This window comes from Notamacropus eugenii, chromosome 3 (assembly GCF_028372415.1).
Source record: "Notamacropus eugenii isolate mMacEug1 chromosome 3, mMacEug1.pri_v2, whole genome shotgun sequence".
Classification (NCBI taxonomy): Eukaryota; Metazoa; Chordata; class Mammalia; order Diprotodontia; family Macropodidae; genus Notamacropus; species Notamacropus eugenii.
This window is the reverse complement of record NC_092874.1, coordinates 58,373,078-58,395,793: the sequence shown is the minus strand read 5'-3', so window position 1 is coordinate 58,395,793 and position 22,716 is coordinate 58,373,078. Positions and strand designations below refer to the sequence as shown.

Below are 22,716 nucleotides of genomic sequence, written 5' to 3'. Positions count from 1 at the left end.
CAACTAGACCGCAAGGCCCTCGAGCACATGATTTGTCATATACTTTGATATACCTCCATTATTTAGAGACATGGGGAAGCTATGACTAGTCAGCTAGCCTCAAAGCCAGGAAGACCTGGATTCAAGTCTCACCTCTGACAAATATTGATCAAGTGGCCTAGGACAACTCATTTAACCTCTGGGTACAGTAGATGATTCTCTAAGACTGAAAGTTTTGTAAAAGGTGCCAGCCTGCATTGATAAGAGTTTTTGACTCTCGAAACGCTCATCAAAATCACAAGTCCAATCTCTATAACTATCTCTATTATTTAAGAGCAGTGTTTTCTACATGGCAGGTTCTCAAAACATTTATTATATTGATTGATAATGATTGTGATTTATCAGATCCATTCTTGGGGAAGTAGGCGCCAGTTCACTGTTGATTGAATAGCTCTATGCTAGGAACCCATTTTTGTTAACTTTGTCTTACCAATTAATGTTAAATAAGGTTAGTAGATAACGCTGATTAAGATATTCCACAAATCAACACTTGTGAAAAAAATGTCTCACAAACTTAAAAAAAAAAGCTTAAAATGATTTTTAATTTGATCCAAAGATTAATCCAACTCAGAGCCATGCTGTCTTCCATATCGCTTAAAGATTATGCTGATTTTCTGAATTGATTTTCTTTTGTATATCAATGTTTCTCCAAACTACATCTGCCACTGTAGCAGAATTCAATCTGATAGCTTTTAGCTTTATGTTGTTAATCAAAAATAGTACATTTCATAAGACTTCCCAGGATGCACTGGACATGATTGCTTGATCTTCTCCGCTCAATGGCTCTAGGCTAACTTTGTGATAATCTCTTTCCTGGTTTATTTTACAATTTTAAAAACTAAAGAAAGAAATCAAATAACCTGCTTCCAGTTATCATTGATTTTTTTATTACTTTACCTGTCAGGTATGTTTGCTCATGTATTTCTGTGATGCTCACTAGCTCGGATTCCTGCTGTTGGCAGCTCTTTCTTGCTTGATGCCAAGTCAAAGCCGATTTAGAGTTTATCTGGTAGGAGATACCAGTCAATGGATCTTTGGTCCATAAACTTTCACTGCCAGCAACTACAAAAAGAAAACAAATCAAATTTGAATTACAGCTAGAATGTATATATAATTGATATAATATAATACATAATTGATACATAACAAATTAAACCAACTTCTAATGAAATTTTTATAATAACATAACTAGATTTTAAAATTTAAATTTAACACAGGAGGACCTATCCATACAAGAAATATTGCCTGAGGCAGGTAAGTACTTTTTTTCTAGTTATTTTTAAAGCATTTAACAAATTTTCTACCTTAGTGAATAGAGTTCTTGACTTGTGGTCAGGAAACCTTAGTTTGAATTTACCTCATACACTTATTAACTGAGTGATCATGGGCAAACCACATAACATTTCAAGGTCTCATTCTTCTCATGAATAAAATGAGAGTGATAATAAAACTTCCATATCAATCTCATGTGGTTTTGGAGAAGGCATTATGCAAACTTTAAGAGTCAAATCAATAAACCAATTTTTTGGTGTTTTATTAAACACCAGTTAGGTTCCAGACACTATGCTAAGCAGTAGGGATGATGGAGAAAGACAAAATTTGCTCTGAAGGACCTTAAGATTTAATGGGGGAGAGAACATGTAAAAAATATGTACAAATAAGAAACATACAGGATACATTTGAGATCATCTCTGACAGAAGACGCTAAAATGACGTAGGACACAGGAAGGCTTTTTGTAGAAAAAGAGACCTTAGTTGAGACCTGAAAGAAGCCAGAGAAGAAGCCAGGCACAAGGGACAATTAGTGAAAGTGGACAGAGCTCTTATGACTTTTTCCTACACAATGTAAGCTCTTTGAGAGCAGGGACTGACTTTACAATGCCTGGCACATAGCAGGTGCTAACAAATGACTGCTGAATTAAATTGAACTTAATATCAAAAAGACAAAGGAGGCAGACAGGGGCTCATTCACCACTCAGCTCTCCCTTGGATCCATCAAGAATGAATAAGAAAGTAATTGATTTTCTCTCTTTTATCCACTGGACACATGATCATGTGGATTAGAAAGTAAGGAAACTATAAACACACCAAACTGTAGGAAGGGAATGAAAAATAGTTGGCCCTTACCAATCCCATATGGTCCCCTCTATGGAATTATCCACCAACACCAAAACTTACACACGTGCAGACTCATACTTATTTACAAGTCTGTAATCTATGAGCAGTCACGAAACTGAAATCAACTCTGGAGGGATCTCTAGAATTGGTTTTAGTGCCTAATGATTTAAATATAAGAGCATTAGTCTTGGAACAAATGAATTCAATGAGTAGTTATTAAGTACAGTTAACTTGTGCACTTGGAGTCAGAATCTCCAAGATTTTAAGCAGATGTCTTTGAAAACTACATTAATCCTAGAAGCTTGGTATTGATTTTGTCCAATTCTTCATGACCCCACTTGGGGGTTTCCTCGGCAGAGATCCTGGAATGGTCTGTCATTTCCTTCTCCAGTTCGTTTTACAGATGAGGAAACTGAGACAAACAGGGTTTTGACTTGCCCAGCATCTAAGGCCATTTTTAAACTCATGAAGATGAGCTCTCCTGTCTTCTTGGCCTGATACTCTATCCATTGAGCCAACTAGCTGCCCTAGGAACTTGATTAACAAAGTACTATGTAGTGCTACAGTGAATCACTTAAATATCTGTTTCCTAGATATCAGTTTGTAACCTTGAAGGTGAATAAGTCAAATGAAAATTTTACTTACTTAATGTTAAGTCAAGGCAAAGATAATTTACCAATTATTTATTAGGTATCTCTGAAAGTGAAAGAATTTTTTTAAGGTGAATAGGGAATTATTTAATATAGTGAAACATCCCCTTACTAAGTGGCAGGATAAATTTATGGTACTCAGTAGTAACTCTTGGTAGTATATATGCTAAGGAGTTGTTCTTATCCTTCATTCTCAAAGAGGACCATGATGTCAGAGAGGTGATGTCATCACATGCAAGTGAATTGAGTTTAAGTGCAGGAGGACTGTGCAGTCACCAGTCTTAATTTTTCCTCTGGAACCATCTGGGTCTGGCTGCAAAATATAGATCAAGATGACTGAAGATGGCCCTGAATGCAGTGATGCAGGGTAAATAAGAAATGAGGCAAAGAATGACCTCATCTACCTAGTCAAAGCAAATAAGTCTGGGAGGAGAAGACCATCAGGATCTCTCACACACGTGCTAAGAGTAGCTGGCTGAATAATAACTTCATTCAATCCTTCAGCATCCTGAGTTTCTTGAGGGCAGGGACTGTCTGGCCTCCTTTTGCTTTCCTGTTGCTTAGTATAGTACCTAGCATAGTATTGTTGTTCAGTCATATCTGACCCCATCATCTTGACTTGTCCACGGGGCTTTCTTGGCCATACTGGAATGGATTGCCATTTCCTTCTCCAATGTCCCCAGTTAACAGATGAGGAACTGGGGCAAACAGGGGCTAAGTGACCTGCCCAGGGTCACACAGCTATTAAGTGTCTGAGGCCAGATTTGAACTCAGACCTTCCTGACTCTAGGTTTGGTGCTTTATCCACTGCACCACCTAGCTGCCCTGCCTAGCATATAGTAGGTGTTTAACAAATGTTTATTTATTCATTTAAAACTTGTGTGAGTTTACCCGGGCTATTACTCCCCACCACTGGTGCGGATTGCACATTCTTCTTGCCTTATGAGAGCCAATGTTGTGGTTAAAATACATAGGTATGTATTTATGGTGGCAAACCTTCTGATGATGAGTCTCTCTGTACTTAGCAAGGCTGGTCCTCACCCAGCAGGTTACTCCTATGGGCCCCAAATAGAAGTCTTTCCATCTTGGTGGAATTTGCCAGAGCTTTTTACCCTGCTAGCATTGCCCTCAAAATTCCATGAACTTCATAGTGATATCTGAATAGCAACATATGGAGATATTATCTGAATATGAACTGCGTACAGTTGCTCATTATTCTATTAATTCCCCAACAAACTGATATATAAATATTTATCAAATTACTGTAGTATAGACTTTAAAAATAAATACATGTGTGGATGCTATAAAGATCCTTACCTAAAGAAGGAAAATGAAGCATTATGTTAGTAATATATAAAATATATGTAATGTTTAATATAATAATGATAATATAAACTATTCTTTTCTCAACCAAGAGGTGTTTCCCAGAGTAGTCACAATATTCCTAGGGCCATTTTTTCCACAATTTAAATAAAATTCTACTTCTTATTCCATGATTCACCATGTACATTTCCACATGGCTTCCTTCAATTATTTTAAACTCTGTGAATATGTTAAATATGCTTTTAATATGTTCTTTGGATACAAAAAGTTTATCTTTTAATTATTGCTTACCAGTGGCATATCTTACCTATAAAACTCATTTTCTTTACTTAAAATTAAGCTTTTTCATTCTGCTTTTGTTTTGGACTCTCAAATTATTGTTATTCATTTTTAATTCTCCATAAGAATGTTAAATCTTTGTCAGTATCTGTAATGTTCACATTTAAAACATATTTTTGCATGTCTTTCAAGATAGATTCACATCCTGAATATTCAGAGAAATGAGCCAATATCCCTTGATCACATGGCTCTCTCTGACCCAACCTACATTCTGTCCCTAAATTTCTTGTATACCTTTAATAGGGAAGTGACCATAGACCTCTCTATCAAATGTATAATACCACATGATATGAAATTTACAGAAAAGTCCCATGGCACACCAAAGAGGAAGATAAACGCAATGTGAATGCTCAGGACTATATTTAAAAGTTAATTCAAAAGAGCTCTTATTGAGTGCTTAGTCTGGGCAAGGAATTGGTAGAATACATGAAGCTAAGGACAGTGTCTACAAAAGATGCAACATGTCTGCAAGATGCTTCAAATATCAAAGCATTAAACTAGAAAAGTTGTTCGATTAGATCCAACAAGCATTTATCAAGTATCCATTATGTCCAAGATACTTTGCTAGATGCTACAGGATAGAAAAATAGAAAATAAAAATAATTTCTTCTCTCTAAGAACTTTGATGGGGATTGGGAGGAGAGGAGTAATGCAGGAGGGGTGGGAACAGAGAAGGATTGTTGTCATCGTTCAGTCATTTCACACTCTTTGTGATCTCATTTTCAGTTTTCTTGGAGAGATACTGGAATGGTTTGCCATTTCCTTCTCCGTTTAATTTTACAGATGAGAATTAAGGCAAACAGGGTTAAGTGACTTGCCCAGGGTCACACAGCTATGAAGTGTCTGAGATCACATTTGAACTCAATTCTCCTGACTCCAGGCCCAGTCCTCTATCCACTGAACCATCTAACTACCTCTACCAAAATGTACATATAAAAAAATACAAGATTATTGCAGGAAGTAAAGAATTCTAAGAGGTTAAGAAGTGTCAGGAATGTATTCCTCATAATGTGTGCTTAAAATATAGGGAGTATAAAATGAAATATGGGATAAGCCAGACTCAGTAAATAATCTGAAAGGATTCCACTGTCAATTAAAATGGCATCATTCCAAGGAAAGTATAGCAGCTTTCATTTGATCATAGAAAAAGAAATAGACCACAATGAGGGTTTGAGGGGCTAAAAAGGAAGTCACTAAATGGTACTGTATGTGATTTTGCCTACCAAACAAGGAGCTCTTTTATTCCTCCTGCAGTTAGACAAGGAAAGCACAGCAATCCAAAAACCCCACTGTGGTCATCTGAGGTGTCCAAAATAACAACCAAGGGTATGTCCCTTCTCCTAATTTAATTTAAAAAATGGGAATCCTGACTTGGCATACTAGAGAGAGGAATTATATAAAAAAAAGAGCCACGTCATGCATTTGCTGACAAGAGCAAAAGGGAAAGTGGACCACAGATGTGCGATTCAGCCTTCTCTGAACCAGATGCCTAGAAGTTGCAAGCTAAAGAGAATTTAGGAGAAAGGGGTCTTTTCCTTTTCCTGTTTTCATGATATGGTTAGGGAGAAAAATAATTGTTTAAATAGGAGGAAAACATTACAATAAACAATATTGAAAACAAAGAAACATATACATTAGATGTCATCAGGTCAATTACCAGTTCCTCTTTTTCCTGTATTGGACCTGCTTGATGGTTTGTGGTTTAAGGTCTCCTGATTTCAGCTTGTGGAAGTACATTCATATTTCATAGTATTTTAAAACAGCAAGATTTTCTTTAAAAAAAATTAACAGTAGTAGAGGTATCAGTTGGTAAAATGCATTTGAAGAACTTGATGCATGATAAAAATACTTAATATTTTTATTTCCCTTTCAGTTAGTTGTCACATTTAGATACTATAGGGAAGAGGATATATGTGATTTGTTGAAGAAACATGATTTAGAGGCAAAGAAGTTAAACTTATGCCAAATACATACAAGATGCCACTAGTCAAAACTAATACATCATTTATGCAGGACATCTCTGTATGTTGGAATTTAACATAAAAATGGAGATTCCTTTATCCAGGGGAAAAGAGAATGAGCCTCATTTCTTTGGTCAAAAAGATTTATTGTGCCTATGGAAATTAGGTTGAAATAAATCTTAGAGCAAAGTATTCTGTAGATTTACATGAATGGGGGAAATTCTCTCTCTCTCTCTCTCTCTCTCTCTTTCCCCCCATACACACATATAGATACATGTGTGTGTGTGTGTGTGTGTGTGTGTATATTAGGTATATATATATATGTGTATGTACGTGTGTTTATATACAGACTTACCCAAAAAATCTTAATTCAGTTTTAAACACTGATAACTTCAGAAGCAGAAAAGCTACAAATTTACCCCCCAAAATTTGAAAGTTTAATTATTTAAATGCCTTTTACACTCAATTTTGTGAATTTTGGATAATACATTTTTAATTTTAATTTATTTCTCTACATGACATTTTCTCAGGCTGGTGGAAAAGATCTCGTTACTTGACCACCCGATCTATCTCTATTAGATTTCTTGTGGGGTCACAAAAAATTGTCTCACATGCATCAAAACCTTATTCTTTATTTCTTGTGAAAAAGAATTATAGATATTATATGAATGAAAATTCAGCATGTCCATAGTGGCCGCAAGGCTAATGCAGTCTCCAGGCTACATTAAGAGAGCCTTATTCTTTGAATGATTTTTAGGGATAGGATAATAAATGCAATCCTTTCAGTCACTAAACTGATAAAATTTTTACAAAGTTCAAAATCAATTAAAGCAATGTAACACAAGATGGTGGTTATGCTGAATTTTGACAAGAAATATATCCATAATTAATCAATCAATAAACATTTATTAAGTGCCCATTATGTGCTAGGCACAGTGCTAAGTGCTGGAGATTCAAAAAGAGGAAAAAGACAGTCCCTTCCCTTAAGGAGTTTATTACAATTTAATGGAAGGAGATTACATGCAAACAAATGTGTGTATGTATATATAAATATATATCTCAAGCCCATAGATGGGACTATATAATTGTTTGCTGAATGAATGAAAGGACTACAGTAGCTATCCATATACACCTGGCATCAGAACCATCACAGGCCATCTCTGTGAATCACTGGCATCTGGGTTCACAGAGACTTGGTCTGACTAAAAGGAACAGTAGAAAGAGTTCTACATATGGAAAAACAATCAAAGATGTAGAGCTGGAGAAATTTTGTTCAGTCAATAAACATTTTTCAAGTTCCTACTGTGTGCTAGGGACTGAAGATACATAAAGAGGCAAAAAAACCCAAACCAGTCTGTGCCCACAAAGAGCGCAGAATCTAAGGGGAGAGACAACAAACAAATACATACAAGCACGCTAAGTGTAGGATAAATAGGAAATAATTAAGAGATGGAAGGCACTGGAATGAGAGGTTCAAAACTGCTTCCTGTAAAAAATGAGATTCCAGTTGGGACTTAAATGAAGTCAAGGAAGACAGTATGCTGAGATGAAGAGGGAGAACATTCCAGGCAGGGGGGAATAGCCAAAGAAAATACCCAGGGCAAAAGATCTTTGAAATAGTTTAATCAGTAGAATCAACAAATAATGACTGAGTGCCTACTGTACGTAAAGCACTTGTGAGACAAAGATGAAATCTTATATAATTTCTGTCTTCCAGGAACTTTGTCAATCAGAAGCAAGCAATATGTACATAGATAATAATCTAGAACCATAAAGGACCTTAGAGATCAAAATCCAACCTCTTGATTTTGGAGATGAGGAATATGAAGTGACTTCCCCAAGGCCACATCAAAATTCAAAACCTGGATTCAAATCTAGGCCCCCTGATTCCATTTCAATTCATTTTTTTCCACTTTTACATACTCTGTAATCTGTACTGCACTTGCTAAAGATAATTTATCAACTGATCTCGAAGCAATTTGGAGGTGGGAGATAAAAAGAAAGAAATGAAATTCGAGTTACAATGTGGTAGAAGCAAAGCAGAGATTCAGAGAAAGGTCTTTTCTAGGAAGATTAGTGATTGGGGACAACTTGGGGGTTGGAGCAGAGTGGGATCAGAAAAGACTTCTCTGGCAATATATCTCCCATGTTTAGCCTAGAAGAAGAAAGATCTTTATAGTCAGAAATGAGAAAGGCATGTATTTCAGGCATGGGAGACACAGCCTTTTATTAAAGTTTGACTTTAGTCATACAGGAAATAAAATTGAAGATAAGCAACTGACTCGATGCTTGAGGAGAAAGGGAGCATGGAGGAATGATTCTCCTGGACTGGAAATTGGAATATAAGAAATGAGAAATGAAAATTAGTCAAGTGTCTAAGCTGGTCAGGGTGGATGAAAAGTGGGAAGGGAACAGTCCCATTCATAAAAAGCCCAGGAAGCAGGTTAGAATGATGTGAGAGAACTTTGGATGACAAAAGGGGAAGAGAACATTTGGTGGCAAAAGAAAGGTGGCTTGGCAGACAGGGAGAGAGCAAAAAGGGAACCACTATAGTTCCTCTTTTTTCCTTCTCTACTTAAGTATTAATGTTTCCTGAATCCTTTCTCAATGACAACTTTTTAATAGACTTGTGGAATCATGATCTAGAAAAGTTAGTTAGAATAGGACTATATCAAACTGGAGGAAGGTCTCTTGTGGATTTTCTAAGCCATCTTGACCTTGATCCTGTTTAATGAACATTTATATCATCTTGGATCACATGGGATCATAGATTAAGAGTTGGAAGAGACTCTGAGACCATCATGACTTAAGCAAAACCATAGAAGACAAGCTTAATTTATTGCAGATGACATAAAACTGTGAAGTATAATTAATATGATGAATAACTGAGTCAGAATCCAAAAAAAAATTCTGATAAGGTTAATTAAAAAAGGAGGGAAGTGGGCTGAGTTGAAGAAGATGAAATTCAACAGGGTTAGATATAATGTTATATATTTGGGTTCAAAAAAATCACTTTCACTCAAGAAGAGATGGCATAGCAATTCTTATGAAAAAGAATTTATGTATGTTATATGGATGAAAATGCAGCATGTCAAAAGTGACCACAAAGCTAATGCAGTCCCCAGCCTACATCAAGAGAGCCCCAATGTACAGAAAAAAAAAAAAGGTGAGAGTAGTAGTTATAGTTTGTATAAGAAAAAGCAAGTTTTAGAATAAGAAGTCTAGTGATTCAAATTCTGACTTAGATATTTGCAATCTGTATAGCTCTGAACTAGTCATTTGCATTTCTCTTAGCTTTCTTTTAAAACAGTAAATGAGGATTCAGTCCTCTCTTAAGGTCTATAGAGAACAGCTTTACAACTTCCAATGTTTTTCTCACAGAGACTTTGGAGAGTGCAACTGCCTCTTTAAGGGTACAAAAACCAAATGGAATGTTGAGAAAAGCAGTTTGTGCTGGAAATTTCCAAGTCAGCTGAGTAAAATGTCTACATCTCCCGATGGAATCAGGGAGGAGGTATGGGTTTTATCTGTTACTTATGGGGACCTATGAGGAATCTCTGATGAATACAGGAAGGAGGAAGACGATGAGAGACACCTTCTTCCTCAGAACTGTCATAAATAGTATATTATTATAAAGAAATCTTATAAGAATTTGAATATATGAAGAATTTGTGAGTAATTGGCAAGTATAATGTATTTTGGAAAGATAGTTTCCTGTGGTTTCCGAGGAGAGGACAAAGAGAAAAGATGAACCTAGCTAATTTCCAAAGAGACTGAATTTGACTTTTATCTAGAGGACAAATATGAATTTCTGAAACACTTTAATCAGTATTTTAAATGAATTAAATGGTATGAGACTGAGTTTGCAGATAGATGAAAAAGAATTAGTTACTATTTATATTGGCTATAAATAACTCTGGATGTAAATTTTAGCATGACCAAAATAATGTAAACAGCTACATATGCATTTGTTTTATTATTGTTTTCATTTGCTAATAAATTCTATATTTCATCATTTTATATACATATATGTATTATTCACTTATACATATACTTATATGTTTTATATACTGATTTAACTATACAGGAACAAGAATAATTACTGAATGACAAAGGAATTTTCTAAAATTTATTAAAATAACTAATACTTAATGAACTAGAATGACAACTCAAGATAGTTAAGGATAAAGTGATTGCAAGTTTATTAATGAGATCTAAGTTGTCCAGACATATCCCTGGAACACTCAAGATCAGTGGGATCAAATTCATATAGAAATTGCAGGCTGCATATTAACTTAGAAAAACACATATTAATATCATTTATCTAATAGCGTATTTTTATTCATTTTGTTAAATATTTCTCAGTTGTGTTATTCTGGCTCTGACCCAACTCTGAAGTGATAGCAAGTGTTTGACACCTCTTCTCTAAAGTGCTTGAGAATAAAAATAAATCAGGAAAATGAGTTAAATTGTAGGGAATATACCAAGGTGAGGTATGGAAAAATCCCCATCATGCTTTGTTCCATGTGAGGGCTAATGTCCTTTTTGCTGATGACTATAATCCTATGATAATAATCATAAGATTATAGTGATAATCCTGTGCACCCTGGTCTACCTAAGCTATATCTGAAAGTATTTAGTTCTGGGCGCCACATTTATAGGAGAAATAGACAAAGTGAATCATGCCCATTAGAGGGTGATGGGGACAGTGAGAAGACCTAAGATAGTGCTACTAGAAAATCAGCTGAAGGGATTGGCGATGTTCACCCTGGAGAAGGGAAGATATGAGAGGGACATACAATCTTAAGATATCTGAAGAGCCATTGTTAATTAAAATTGTTCTACTTGACCCCAGAAGGCAGAAATGCTTGGAGGCCACGTGTAGATGTTGCATACAGACTGAGGCACAATGTCCAACCAAACCACTCCACGTATCAAAAATTTCAGTCAGTTAACAAGCATTAATTGTGTCTACTATGAGAGAGAGAGAGAGAGACAGAGACAGAGAAATGGTTCCTGCCCTTAAGGAAATTATTTGCAACTACTAGGATACATCATGTATAGAAATAAATAAATGCAAAATACAAAGAAAATAAATGTCATTTAAAGAAGAAGTTCTCATTAATGAGGGAGTCCAAAATATATATACACACACAAACACATCTCTCTGTATGTATATGTGAATATATATGCATCATAGAAGGTGACCTGAGGTGAGCTTTGACAGGGGGGTTGGGGAGTCCTCTAAAGGGAACTGCTGAGGTATCAAGCTGCAGATTGCCCCAGAGTTACAAAGAAGTGGAAGCTGGCAGACAGAACATTCCACACATGGGAGACAGTCAAAGACATGGAGGTAGGAAATGAAGTATGGTATAGAGGGAACAGCAGTTAGGTCAGTTTGGCTGAAACACAGTAATGTGTAATCATCCTGGAAAGGTAGGCTGGGACTAGGACTCCAGTCTTTAAATACCAAACAGACAAGTCTGTGTTCTTATCACAGATGTAATAGGGAACCACTGAAACTTCTTGAGAAGGAGAGCTAACATAGTCTCACCCTTTAGAAATGTTAGTTTGGTCCCTGTGTGGAGAATGTTAGAGCGGATGGATACAAGGAGACCAATTATGAAGTAATTGCAGTTATCTAGGCTAGAGGTGAGACAGATCTAAACCAGTGTCCTACAGGTATGCATGGAGAGAAGGGCCAGACTGATGGAGAGGTCCCAGAACCCCAGTTCACTGACATATTGTAACAGACTTCTAATTTCACCACCCAGCTCACTGGTATAAAATATTAAATAATATCAAATAAATTTTGAATTCATAAGCTCTCCACATTAGAAGATTAATTCATTTCCTCTGCTGAAATCAGTGAAGGCCAAAATAAACCTGCTGTTCTTTTTTTTCAGGCCAAGCATATCAATCTTCAACTTTAAATTAAGAGGTCAATTTGCAAATGAAATGTATAGAAATTCTTGTTTGACTAGGTAGAAACCGTTTAAAAACAAACCCAGTTTAAGGCACAAAATATTTTGTGGCATCATCATCATCGTCATCATCATCATTATGAAAATACAACACACAATTGTCGTAGTTCTGATGTTTTTTGCATTTTCTCACTTGGGTTCATCTCATCAAATGTGACACAAAAAAAGTGTAATTCAGGAAATCCATTTCTCCCTTTATCAGACTATATATATAATATTAAAAACATAAATAGTAGTTGACCTATGTTACAATGTGACATTAAGAAAATGAACTGCATTCTTCCTTCTAAAGTCATGTAAGGGAGTTGATCATACATTGTAACTGCCATGATGTTTTTTGTATGAATGTCTTAGAAAAAACTTGACAGCATTGAAGGAGGGGAAGGAGTTGGGTATGCAGGCTCTTTGAAAAAATAAAGATTTCATGTAAAGTCAAGAATCTGGTACCATGGGTGGTGAAACATCCTTGTAGCCTCAGTGACCAAGGAGTCTGAGGATGGCAAGTGTCTTGAGCTGGGTAGTTCTGAGCTGTAGAAGTCTATGATAACTGAGTGAACACATTATGTTTGGTACCAATATGATGAGTTCCCACGATCAGGGACCTAACCTAAGAAAGGGTGGATTGGACAATGTCAGGAAGCAGTACAAAGTCCCTGAGGAGCCCCTGTACTAACCTGGGGAGATGGGGAGACCTTAGCTCTTAGATCTTAGGGGAAAAAATATTGGAATAATAGTGATACCACCATGATCTCCTAGAAAGAAGACTGTACTAGAAGTCAGAAAACCTAGCCTCCATTGGAAGCTCTGCCCCTAACTCACATGTTCTTGTTCAGTCGTCTCAGTTGTGACCCCACTTGGGATTTCCTTGGCAAAAATACATGTTTATCATTTCCTTCTTCAGCTAACTGCTATAATCCAAGGCAAGACACTTAACCTCTGACTGCTTTTGGTTTTCCCATCTGTATAAAGAGAACAATGATGCCTACACAAGATGGAATACAGGGAGACAACAGCTGTCTATGCACTTTAGAAAAGCAAAAAGCACTAGACAGATGTATTATTGTTTTCATCATGTAGCAAAATGCTATGACCAATAATCATGCCCAGGTACTCACATTTCAGTGGACAGAACCCAAATAGTCTGTTTGATTCATAATCAGCTGTAGTCCCACACCAGAGCCAGCCATCAGATCTGCCAGCAGAAGTACAGTCCGCATACCATTTGCCTTCAAACTTGAAAGGGAACACACATGGTGCTCCATTGGAATTCCCCAGTAATGTATACATTTCTAAGGAAACAAATTAAGAAGAATATATAAATACAGGTCTTATAATGAGAATGTGAGCAAATTCTGACTTTAAAACATTCATGCAATAAACTTTCCTGATTCTCACGAAGAAAGCTCTTAGAATCCTTGTTCATTCCGATGAACCTCCCCTTCCTCTCTCCACCCCTTCAAAATGTGTATCCTTTCTCGTATGACTTTTGACCAGGATAATGAAGATAGAGCTGAAAGGTACCTCAAGGGACATTAAGTAAACAAGCATTAACTAAGCACCTACTATGTGCCAAAGTTGTTCTAAGTACTGGGAATACAAAGAAAGGGAGGGAGGAGGGGAGAGAAACAGAGAGAGACAGAGAAAGAGACAGAGACAGACAGATGGACAGAGGAAAGGCACTAAGGTTAAGAAGGGTGGGAAAGGCTTCATGCAGAAGGTGAGACCACCTCAGACTAGACGGAATCCAAAGAAACCAGAAAGTAGAGATGAGGATATAGAGTATTCCCAGGCATTATGTTCAACCACCTCATTTTGCTGATGAGGAAACTGAAGCTCCAGATGGTTGAGCAAATTGGATTTGAATTCAGTTCCTCTGACTCTAAAGCCAATGCTTATTCTACTGTACTACAAAGCTATCTAGACAGTGTCATCAGAGGAAATCAGTTTTAAGTATAGTCCTTTTTTTTTACAACTTGTCTTCTCTAAAAAAAGATTTATGTAAATAGTAATAAATATAATAGTGTAAATAGGATGTAAATAGTAATAAATAATAGTGTAAATAGTACTGTGCATGTATGTGTGCATGTATGTGCATGTACATATATAATGTACTTGTGTGTAATGTCAATATGTAATCAGGAGGAGCTGAATTCCCTCACAATCTTTTACCTTAGTTTTATCTCTCAACTCTTCTGCATTCCTTCTTATATCTTAAAACTAAAGGATATATACAATAGTATGAAAAAATAATTTTTAATTAGGCCACAAAATGTTTTCCATAGAACCAACTGAATTATTTAGGGTCCAATCATCAAGCTGGTCTTTTGCCCATTTCATGGTTCACCAAAAACTTATTAATTAGGCTTTGGTTTAAACTTTAAAGCCTTTAGGTTAAAAAAAAGTATTGTCATGATGAAAAAGTTGATGGTTAACACAATATTATGTGGATTTTAAATATCCATGTTGTCCCTATCACCATGACTTCAAATATTAAGAATTGAATATAATATCATCTGAACAAAGTGAATGAGCCTAAGAATGGATTTATACTTTCTTTCATTTTGCTAGTAAAAGTAAGAACAAAGGCTCTAGACAGAACCCGAAACAGTTTAAGCTGGCTAAGGACAGATAGGTTTATTGTGTTCCCCTCTTCTTCCCCATTCCCTTGCACATAAAAGGTTTTTAATGGTTGCTTATGGATTGATTGATTGATTAACTAATTTCTCAGGCTTATTTTTAATACACAATTTTATAGTCATATACCTGTCCCTTACATAAAACAGCCATATGTTTCAATGAAAGAATCATAGGATCATAGATTGAGTTGATAAGGATCTTAGAGGTCATTGATTCAAATGCTATCATTTTACAGATATGGAAACTGAGGCCTGGAGAGGGCAAATGACTTGCCCAGAGTCACACAAGCTAGTAAGAGTTTGAGGCAAAAGGAACAATGTTGGGTTTGGGAACTATTGAAACAACCTAGTCTGGGACAATTTACACCTACTTATAACTGAGTACAACTGGCAAGATGATTGCATAATATTTTTGTCTTTAGGCAACGTTGGTGTTAGCTCATAGTTGTCATTATCCTTAATGAAATTATTTATTATTTCTATGATTTGTTCTTTGACCCACTCAGTCTTTAGGATTAGATTATTTAGTTCCTAATCAATTTTTAATCTATGCTTTCAAGGCCCTTTACTTAATGCAATTTTTACTACATTATGGTCTGAAAAGGGTGCATGTAATATTTCTGTTTTCCTGCTTCTGTTGTGAGGTTTTTATACCCTAATACATGGTCAATTTTGTGAAGGCACCATGAATAGCTGAGAAAAATGTCTACTTCCTTTAACTCTTTCTATTCTCATTCAGTTAGCTTCAGAGGTTTATCATATCTAACTTTTTAAAAATTCTATGCATCTCCTAAATTTCTTTCTTATTTATTTTGTGTTTATTGCGTTTATCTAGTTCTGAGAAGAACTGGTATAGTTTTATAGTCTATTTCCTCCTATAACTCATTTAATTTTTCTTTTAAGAATTTGAATGTTATGGCATTGGTTATATATACATTTGGTAGTTAAATTACTTCATTGTCTATTACCCTTTTAGCAAAATAACTACTTTCTCCTTTAGAATTCAAGAACCCAGATTCCAAACTCAATTTTACGATTCACACTACCTGTGTGATTTTGGGCAATTCACTCAATCTGTCAGAACCGTAGTTCCTACATATATAAAATACAAGAATTGATACAATTACTACTGAGGTAGTTTCTAGTTCTGGATCTTACACAATCCTTTGCATATCCTTCACTGAAAATAAATAGGTGAAAACAAACTCATCAATGTTTCAGTCCTAAATCCAATTCTCCTCTCAGGAAACCTTGCCAAATTGTTCACCTCTATCCAATTAAGCATTTGGAGTAGGATGTTCATTACGTACTTAGGATACAGAGACAAAATGAAAACCAGTCCCTGCCTTCAAGGAATTCAACACGCAAAAATTTTAATCAGGCATTCTTCATATCCAAGGAGTCATGAAATCTCAAGTTGCCAAAGATCAATGAGTACAACTTCTCTGACTCTAAAGTTGTTCTCAATCACACCCCACGATGGATAAATATCCTGTGTTGAAATGTATAATGGGATGAGAAATCTCCTAATGATCTCCTAACTTTCCTGTTGGAATTTAATATTTGCCTAGAAAAGACAGAAATGCTAGGAACTAACTTCTGCACATTCATTATTTCAGGTCCTACCATTTCTATCCAGCCACCCAACAAAGTAACTCTGACTAAGGTGAACACAACACTAATTTCTGGGCTACCTGGTCCACATAATAAGAGCACATTTCTCTCATTCATTCCTTTCCATCTTATTTCTCATTAATTTTTCTTCCTGTACTCTATGTGCTAGCTAAACTAGATTATACAATAGTTTTTAAATATACCTTAATGAACCACTTTCCCATCTCAGTGACTTTGTTCAAACTATTTCTTCTGCTTATAATGAAGCACCTACATGGCATGGGGGATAAAGCAATGAACTTGGAATCAGGAAGATCTGAATTTGAAATTTGCTTTGGCCATATAATAGTTTGTGATACTGGGTTATTATGAAGATCAAATGAGATAGCACCTGTGCAGTGCTTTGCAAATCCTAAAGTTCTTTATAAATGTTAGTTATTATCATAGTGGTAGTGGTAGCAGCAGCAACAACAGTAGTATTAGTAGCAGTAGTAGTAGTAGTAGTAGTAGTAGTAGTAGTAGTAGTAGTAGTAGTGACATGAGCCAGACATGGCCTAACGTATACAGAACTCTTTAGGAAGCCAGGAAAACTAGATTCAAGTGTTGTCAGTGATACAAACAGCCCATGTTACCCTAGGCAATTCACCTTAACCTCTTAAAAGTCTAGGTAATTCTCTGTATATTTAGGTATTGATCTGCATTGATATAGGGAATTTTCTTATTATTTTATGAATTAATTTATCCTATCTCCATTTATCAAAAATCCTATGTTTTCTTCAGAATCCAAGTCAAATGAAAACTTCCTTTATCTTCCTAACAAAAAGAGATTATCCTCTCCTCTCTCTCCCTCTCCACCTGTATCTTTCTTCCCCTACCCCGTCTCCCTCTAAATTTAACTTCCCTTGTGCTAGGTATTTGTAAACTTGCCTTATCTTTACTACATTGCAATCCTCTTGTGGGCAAGGATCAAATCTTATCCTTAAGTCCACCACCAGAAAGTCAATCAAACAAAAATTAACAGACACCCAAGACAATGCCATGTGTGGAAGTCAGTTGAAGACTCCCAAAATTTGTTAAAGTCAGATAATTTTAGAAACAGTTTATATTCTCAAAAACAACAAATTTTCTTGGAAAAACAGTGAGGGGAATTTCAAACTAAGCCACTGAAACTTTCAGTTCAGCTGTCAAGGACTCTTCCTAATTCCATCTTTGTCTGGATGAGGAAGTATAGATTCTCAAATCTCTACTGGTGACTGATATCCAAGTATTCTTCTTTCCTGTGTGGTGCAATTAGAGTGCCATTCCCTCATTAGTGTTACTTTGTATAGTATTTATAACTGATTAAGTAAGTAAAAATCTTAATAATTCTTTCCATAATTTTTTATCTAGATCAGTGATTTCATTAATGTAGGAAACTCCCAAAGTGCAAACTCATTTTATTAGTGAAGATGAACAACTCTTCCGTAACTTATGCATTAGAAAATTACTGGAGGGCATTGACAGATTAACTCCTGCCCAGAGCCTCAAGTCAAGTTGTACGAGACATAGGACTCAAATTCAAATCTTTCTGACTCTGAGGCTGGATCTTTCTTCAATATTCCATGATACCCTTATAATGTAGTACTGTACTTAAAGAACACATGCTCCAAAATAGCCAAAAACCTTTTTGTTTCAATTAGTGATGAGAAACCAGATTTTGATCAAGCAAATTTAAAAAAAAATCATAGGTTTATACTGCACTACAACTCTGGAATTGGAAGAGACATCATAGACCTTCTAGTTCAACCACTTATTTTATAGATGAAGGAGCTGACGTTCAGGGCAGCTAAGTGGCCTGCCCAATGTCCATACGTAGTAAGTTGCAGAGCAAGAATTTGAGCCCAAGACTTGTGATTCCAGGTACAGCACATTTCCCCCCACTCTACAACACTGCCTCTATAAGTGAGTAGGCAAATTAAAATAAATTCAGAACCTTACCTTCATACCCTCTAGAGCACAAGTCATCAGTAGTTCCATGGACCCTCCATCTGCTCCACAGCCCTGATCCCTTATAAAGCATAATATTCTTTTCTTGTTTGTTTCCATAGTTAAAATATAAATCTTCTCCTTGGATTCCAAAAAGGGTGTCATTTTTGCATTCCCATTTCTGAAGGTCATTTTTTGAATCACAGGGAAAAAGAGTGACCGGAACCCAGTCATTCTTGGAGGGTACTCCTAAGCATAATTTAAGTGCAACGCTCATTAACTGGGTGTTGGACACCCAGCGAAACTTTTGTGATTCAGTCTCCAGGTTGCACGGAGCTGTTTGAACAGCACTGGCACTTACTGCATTCACACAACGCTTGTGATCATCATTGTAGATTAAAAATTGTTTGGTGTCTGTAAAACAAAACAATCAAAACTTGCAATTAATTTAGTAAAGTTGACAAGGAAAATATGTTAAGCCAGATGTTCTTAACCCTTTCCAGAAGAAGTAATCTCTCAATTTTCTGGGAGAGTAAATCATTAGGAAAGAAGAAAGGAAGGAAAGTACTGATGAGTTGAGAACGAAATCACTGAGTAGAGAATGCAGTTTGTCTGCTGACCTCCCATCAACAAATTCAGAATGGCAGGGACTGATTCAGGAGATCATCACATTTATATCATCTTATTTTATCCCCACAACAACCCTGGAAGGAAAGAACTATTCTTATAATATCCATTTTACAGGCGAAAAAACTGAGGCAGTCAGTGACTTGCTCAGAATCACACAGCTATCAAGTCAGGATCAGGATTTGAACTTAGATCTAGGACTCAGTTTTACCTCCTGGCTGTGTAGTCTTACGTGGCTTAATAGATAAAACACAAAACTCTCCCCAAGTTGGACAAGTTCTCAGAACAAAATAGCTCTGTCACTCTCAAAGATCACAGATAGTTATCAGAAACTTTTCAAGAATCGGTAAGGCCCCTTACATTGCCAAAGTTATTACAATAGGAGCCGCTGGAACTGCAGAATGTTTCTGAAATCCTTGGGAACAGATTCGCTATTGTTCGAATTAAGTCATGGAGAATTAAAAGCTTCTGTAAGGGTTAGGCTTGTTGGGCAGTCGCATTCTTCAAATCATTAAGATACCATGAGAAGCAGTGTACGGTAAACAGCTAGGTACCACAGTGGATAGAGCCTCGGACCTAGAGTTAGAAATTCTGTCCCAGAGTCTTACCAGCTACACGATTCCAGATAAGTCATTTAATCTCTGTCTTCTCATCTATAAAATGGGCATAAAAATAACAAAATCTATTTCCCACAGTTGTTATGAGGGTAAAACAGGATATTTGTAAAGTGCTTTGCAAATCTTAATGTGCTATGTAAATGCCAGGTACTATTAACATTAGTGGAAAAAGTACTAGATGGTATCAACTGGGGTTCTTCTAGCTGTGTGACCCTGGGAAAGTCAGTTACCTTCTCTGAACCTAGATTTCCTCATCTGCAAATTGAAGATAGCTATCCCTATCTAGCCCGCAGAGTCGTTGTGTAGCTCAAACGAAATAATAGATGTAATAAAATGCTTTGTCACTGAGTAAAGGACCTTGGAAATGTTAATCACTTAACAAATGCTAGTTGAATACTCAATAATAGTTTTTAAAATGGTGAATTATTGCTTTGTTTCACTCAAGTCCAAGAGAACTGTAAAGAAGCCCTTTGTCCATCTTTTATCAAAAGGATGTAAATGAAGTATCTCTGTTAAGTAATTAATCATTTATTAAACTGTTGGCTTTTTGTTCACTCAGAGGCCTTGAGAGAACGTTGAAAAGAGCCTAATCCTGCTCAAAAGCAATAGATGTGTTCCTGGAAAAGCTGTGGATTGAGTTATCCATATTTTCATTTTGATTCATATGATCACAGATCTTAATTTGGTTGTTTTATTTTTTAAGACTCCTGATTGTATTTCACTCCATTTTTTTCCTGTGTTTGCCTTTCTTTGTATACTGATGCTTAGCACTGTGCTTAACACAGTAAATGCTGATACACTGGCAGAATTTAATTTTAAGCTTCTCCCCTTTTCTGTTCTTCCTCTCTCCTAGACTCAAATCTCAGTCAGGTAATGACTTCAAGCCTTATCCCCATAAGCTGTGATTTCAAAGGAGTAGCAACATTTCCCACTGAAGCAGCTCACAGCTTCTCTGTGATTTAGGAGAAGGTCTTCAAATTCAGGGCTAGGGCCCACAATTCATCACCCAGTAGCCCGCTTGGCCATGATCATCTCCCAACCTAGCTAAGTTGGCCATCAGAACCTAGAAGTTTCCCAGCTTAGGAGGGCCTACCAGAGCTACTGGCCTGGCTTTTGAGAAGCCAGGTCACTCCTGTCCATGCCCAGTAAAGTAGTGCTTTAGTGGAGACAATTTTAAACAGCAGCTATATAGCAAGCACCACAGGACACAGAGCACTGGGCCTGAAGTCAGGAAGACCTAAGTTCAAGTCTGACCTCAGATACTAATTGGGGAACCCTCAGCAAGTCATTTAACCATTATCTGACTCAGTTTCCTCATCTGTAAAATGGGGGTGATAACAGCAGCTACTCCCAGGATTGTGAGGACAGAGTGAGCTAATATTTGTCAAGAGTTTTGCAAAACTTGAAACACTATATAAATTTACAAAATTATATAAAATTAATAAGGGCCTAGAGATAACTGAAAGTTATTAATAATAAGAATTTATTCAAGCATCTCCTATGTGCCAGATACTGTGCTAAATGATGGAGAAATAGAGACAAAAATGTCCCCATTCTCTAGGAGCTTACATCCTACCAGGGAGACAAGAGGTTACACCCACAGTCACAAGTACCACTATACATCCACCACCACCATCACTACCACGAAGAAGAAGAAGAAGATGATGAAGATGAAGAAATCAATTATATTATATAATTAATATTATTATTTTAATATTATTTATTGATTGGGTCAATAATTAATATAACCATTGATCTTATGTTATTAATAGTGTGTTATATATACTTGGCATACTTATATGTATTGATTTATTACATTAAATATTGACTTAATCATATTTATTATTATTAGTGGTAGTAGTAGTGGTGGTAGTGAAGCTATAGTGGTAGTAGTGCTAGTAGTAGTACCACTACTAGCACTAATAATAATAACTCCCATATCCAGGTCCCCTCCATCTTTAGGATGTGCCCCTTTCAAGTTTTCCAGATTTAAGGAGAAAGTAATAGAAGTAAAGAGATATAATGGTGTGCCCTATTTGGAGTGAATTTATACCTCATAAAGGATGAGTCGCTTTCAGATTTTACATATTATCTCTACCTTGGGAGGTAGGCGCTATACTCATTTTACAGATAAGGAAATAGAGACTAAGAGAATTTGTCCAGTATCATAGAACTAGCAAGTGTCCGAGGTGCAATTTGAACTCAGCACTTCTTAACTCCAAGTCTAACATTCTATCCACTATGCTACCTAACTGCTTGTGTACACAAGCGTATTGAAAATAAATACAAAACAAATTTGGGATAGAGGGCATTAGTAGGTGTGGAGATCGGGAAAGATGGTAGGCAGAAGTTGGGTTTGAGCTGTGTCTTGAAGGAAGTGAGGGATGCTTGAGGCTGCATTTAGGAGGAATGGCTTTCCAGGAATGACAGACAGCCAATCCAAAGGCACAAACACAGGAGGTAGAGTCCCATGTGTGAAAAACAGAGAAAGACAGTTGTGAAGGACTTTAAAGACGAATGGAAAAGTATATATCCTATCCCAGAGGTAACAGGGAGTTAATTGAGTAGGAGAGTCACATAGATTGACACTTAAGGAAAATCACTTTGACAGCAAACGTTGATTAAACATCTACTGGGTGTAAAGGTCTGTGTTAGGTTTTTCTTGGATTTTTTCAGCCTTTTCAATCATGTCTGACTCTTCATGACCCTATTTGGGGATTTTCTTGGCAAAGATATTGGAGTGGTTTGTCATTTCCTTCTCCAGCTCATTTTATAGATGAAGAAACTGAGGCAAACAGGATTAAGTGACTTGCCCAAGGTCACTCAGCTAGTAAGGATCTGAG

The 22,716-nt window shown here is 36.3% G+C and overlaps 1 protein-coding gene across 1 annotated transcript in view; it reads right to left on the bottom strand.

Annotated features, from left to right (window-relative positions):
- Positions 1 to 22,716, bottom strand: part of MRC1 (mannose receptor C-type 1) — a 117,287-nt gene that overhangs the window by 80,520 nt on the left and 14,051 nt on the right. Inside the window, exons 2-4 of the mRNA XM_072651637.1 lie at positions 18,642 to 19,043; positions 13,530 to 13,703; positions 937 to 1,101 (exon numbers count right to left, since the gene is read on the bottom strand). Of these exons, the coding sequence (XP_072507738.1) occupies positions 937 to 1,101; positions 13,530 to 13,703; positions 18,642 to 19,043 (741 nt within the window). The remainder of the gene's footprint in view (positions 1 to 936; positions 1,102 to 13,529; positions 13,704 to 18,641; positions 19,044 to 22,716) is intronic.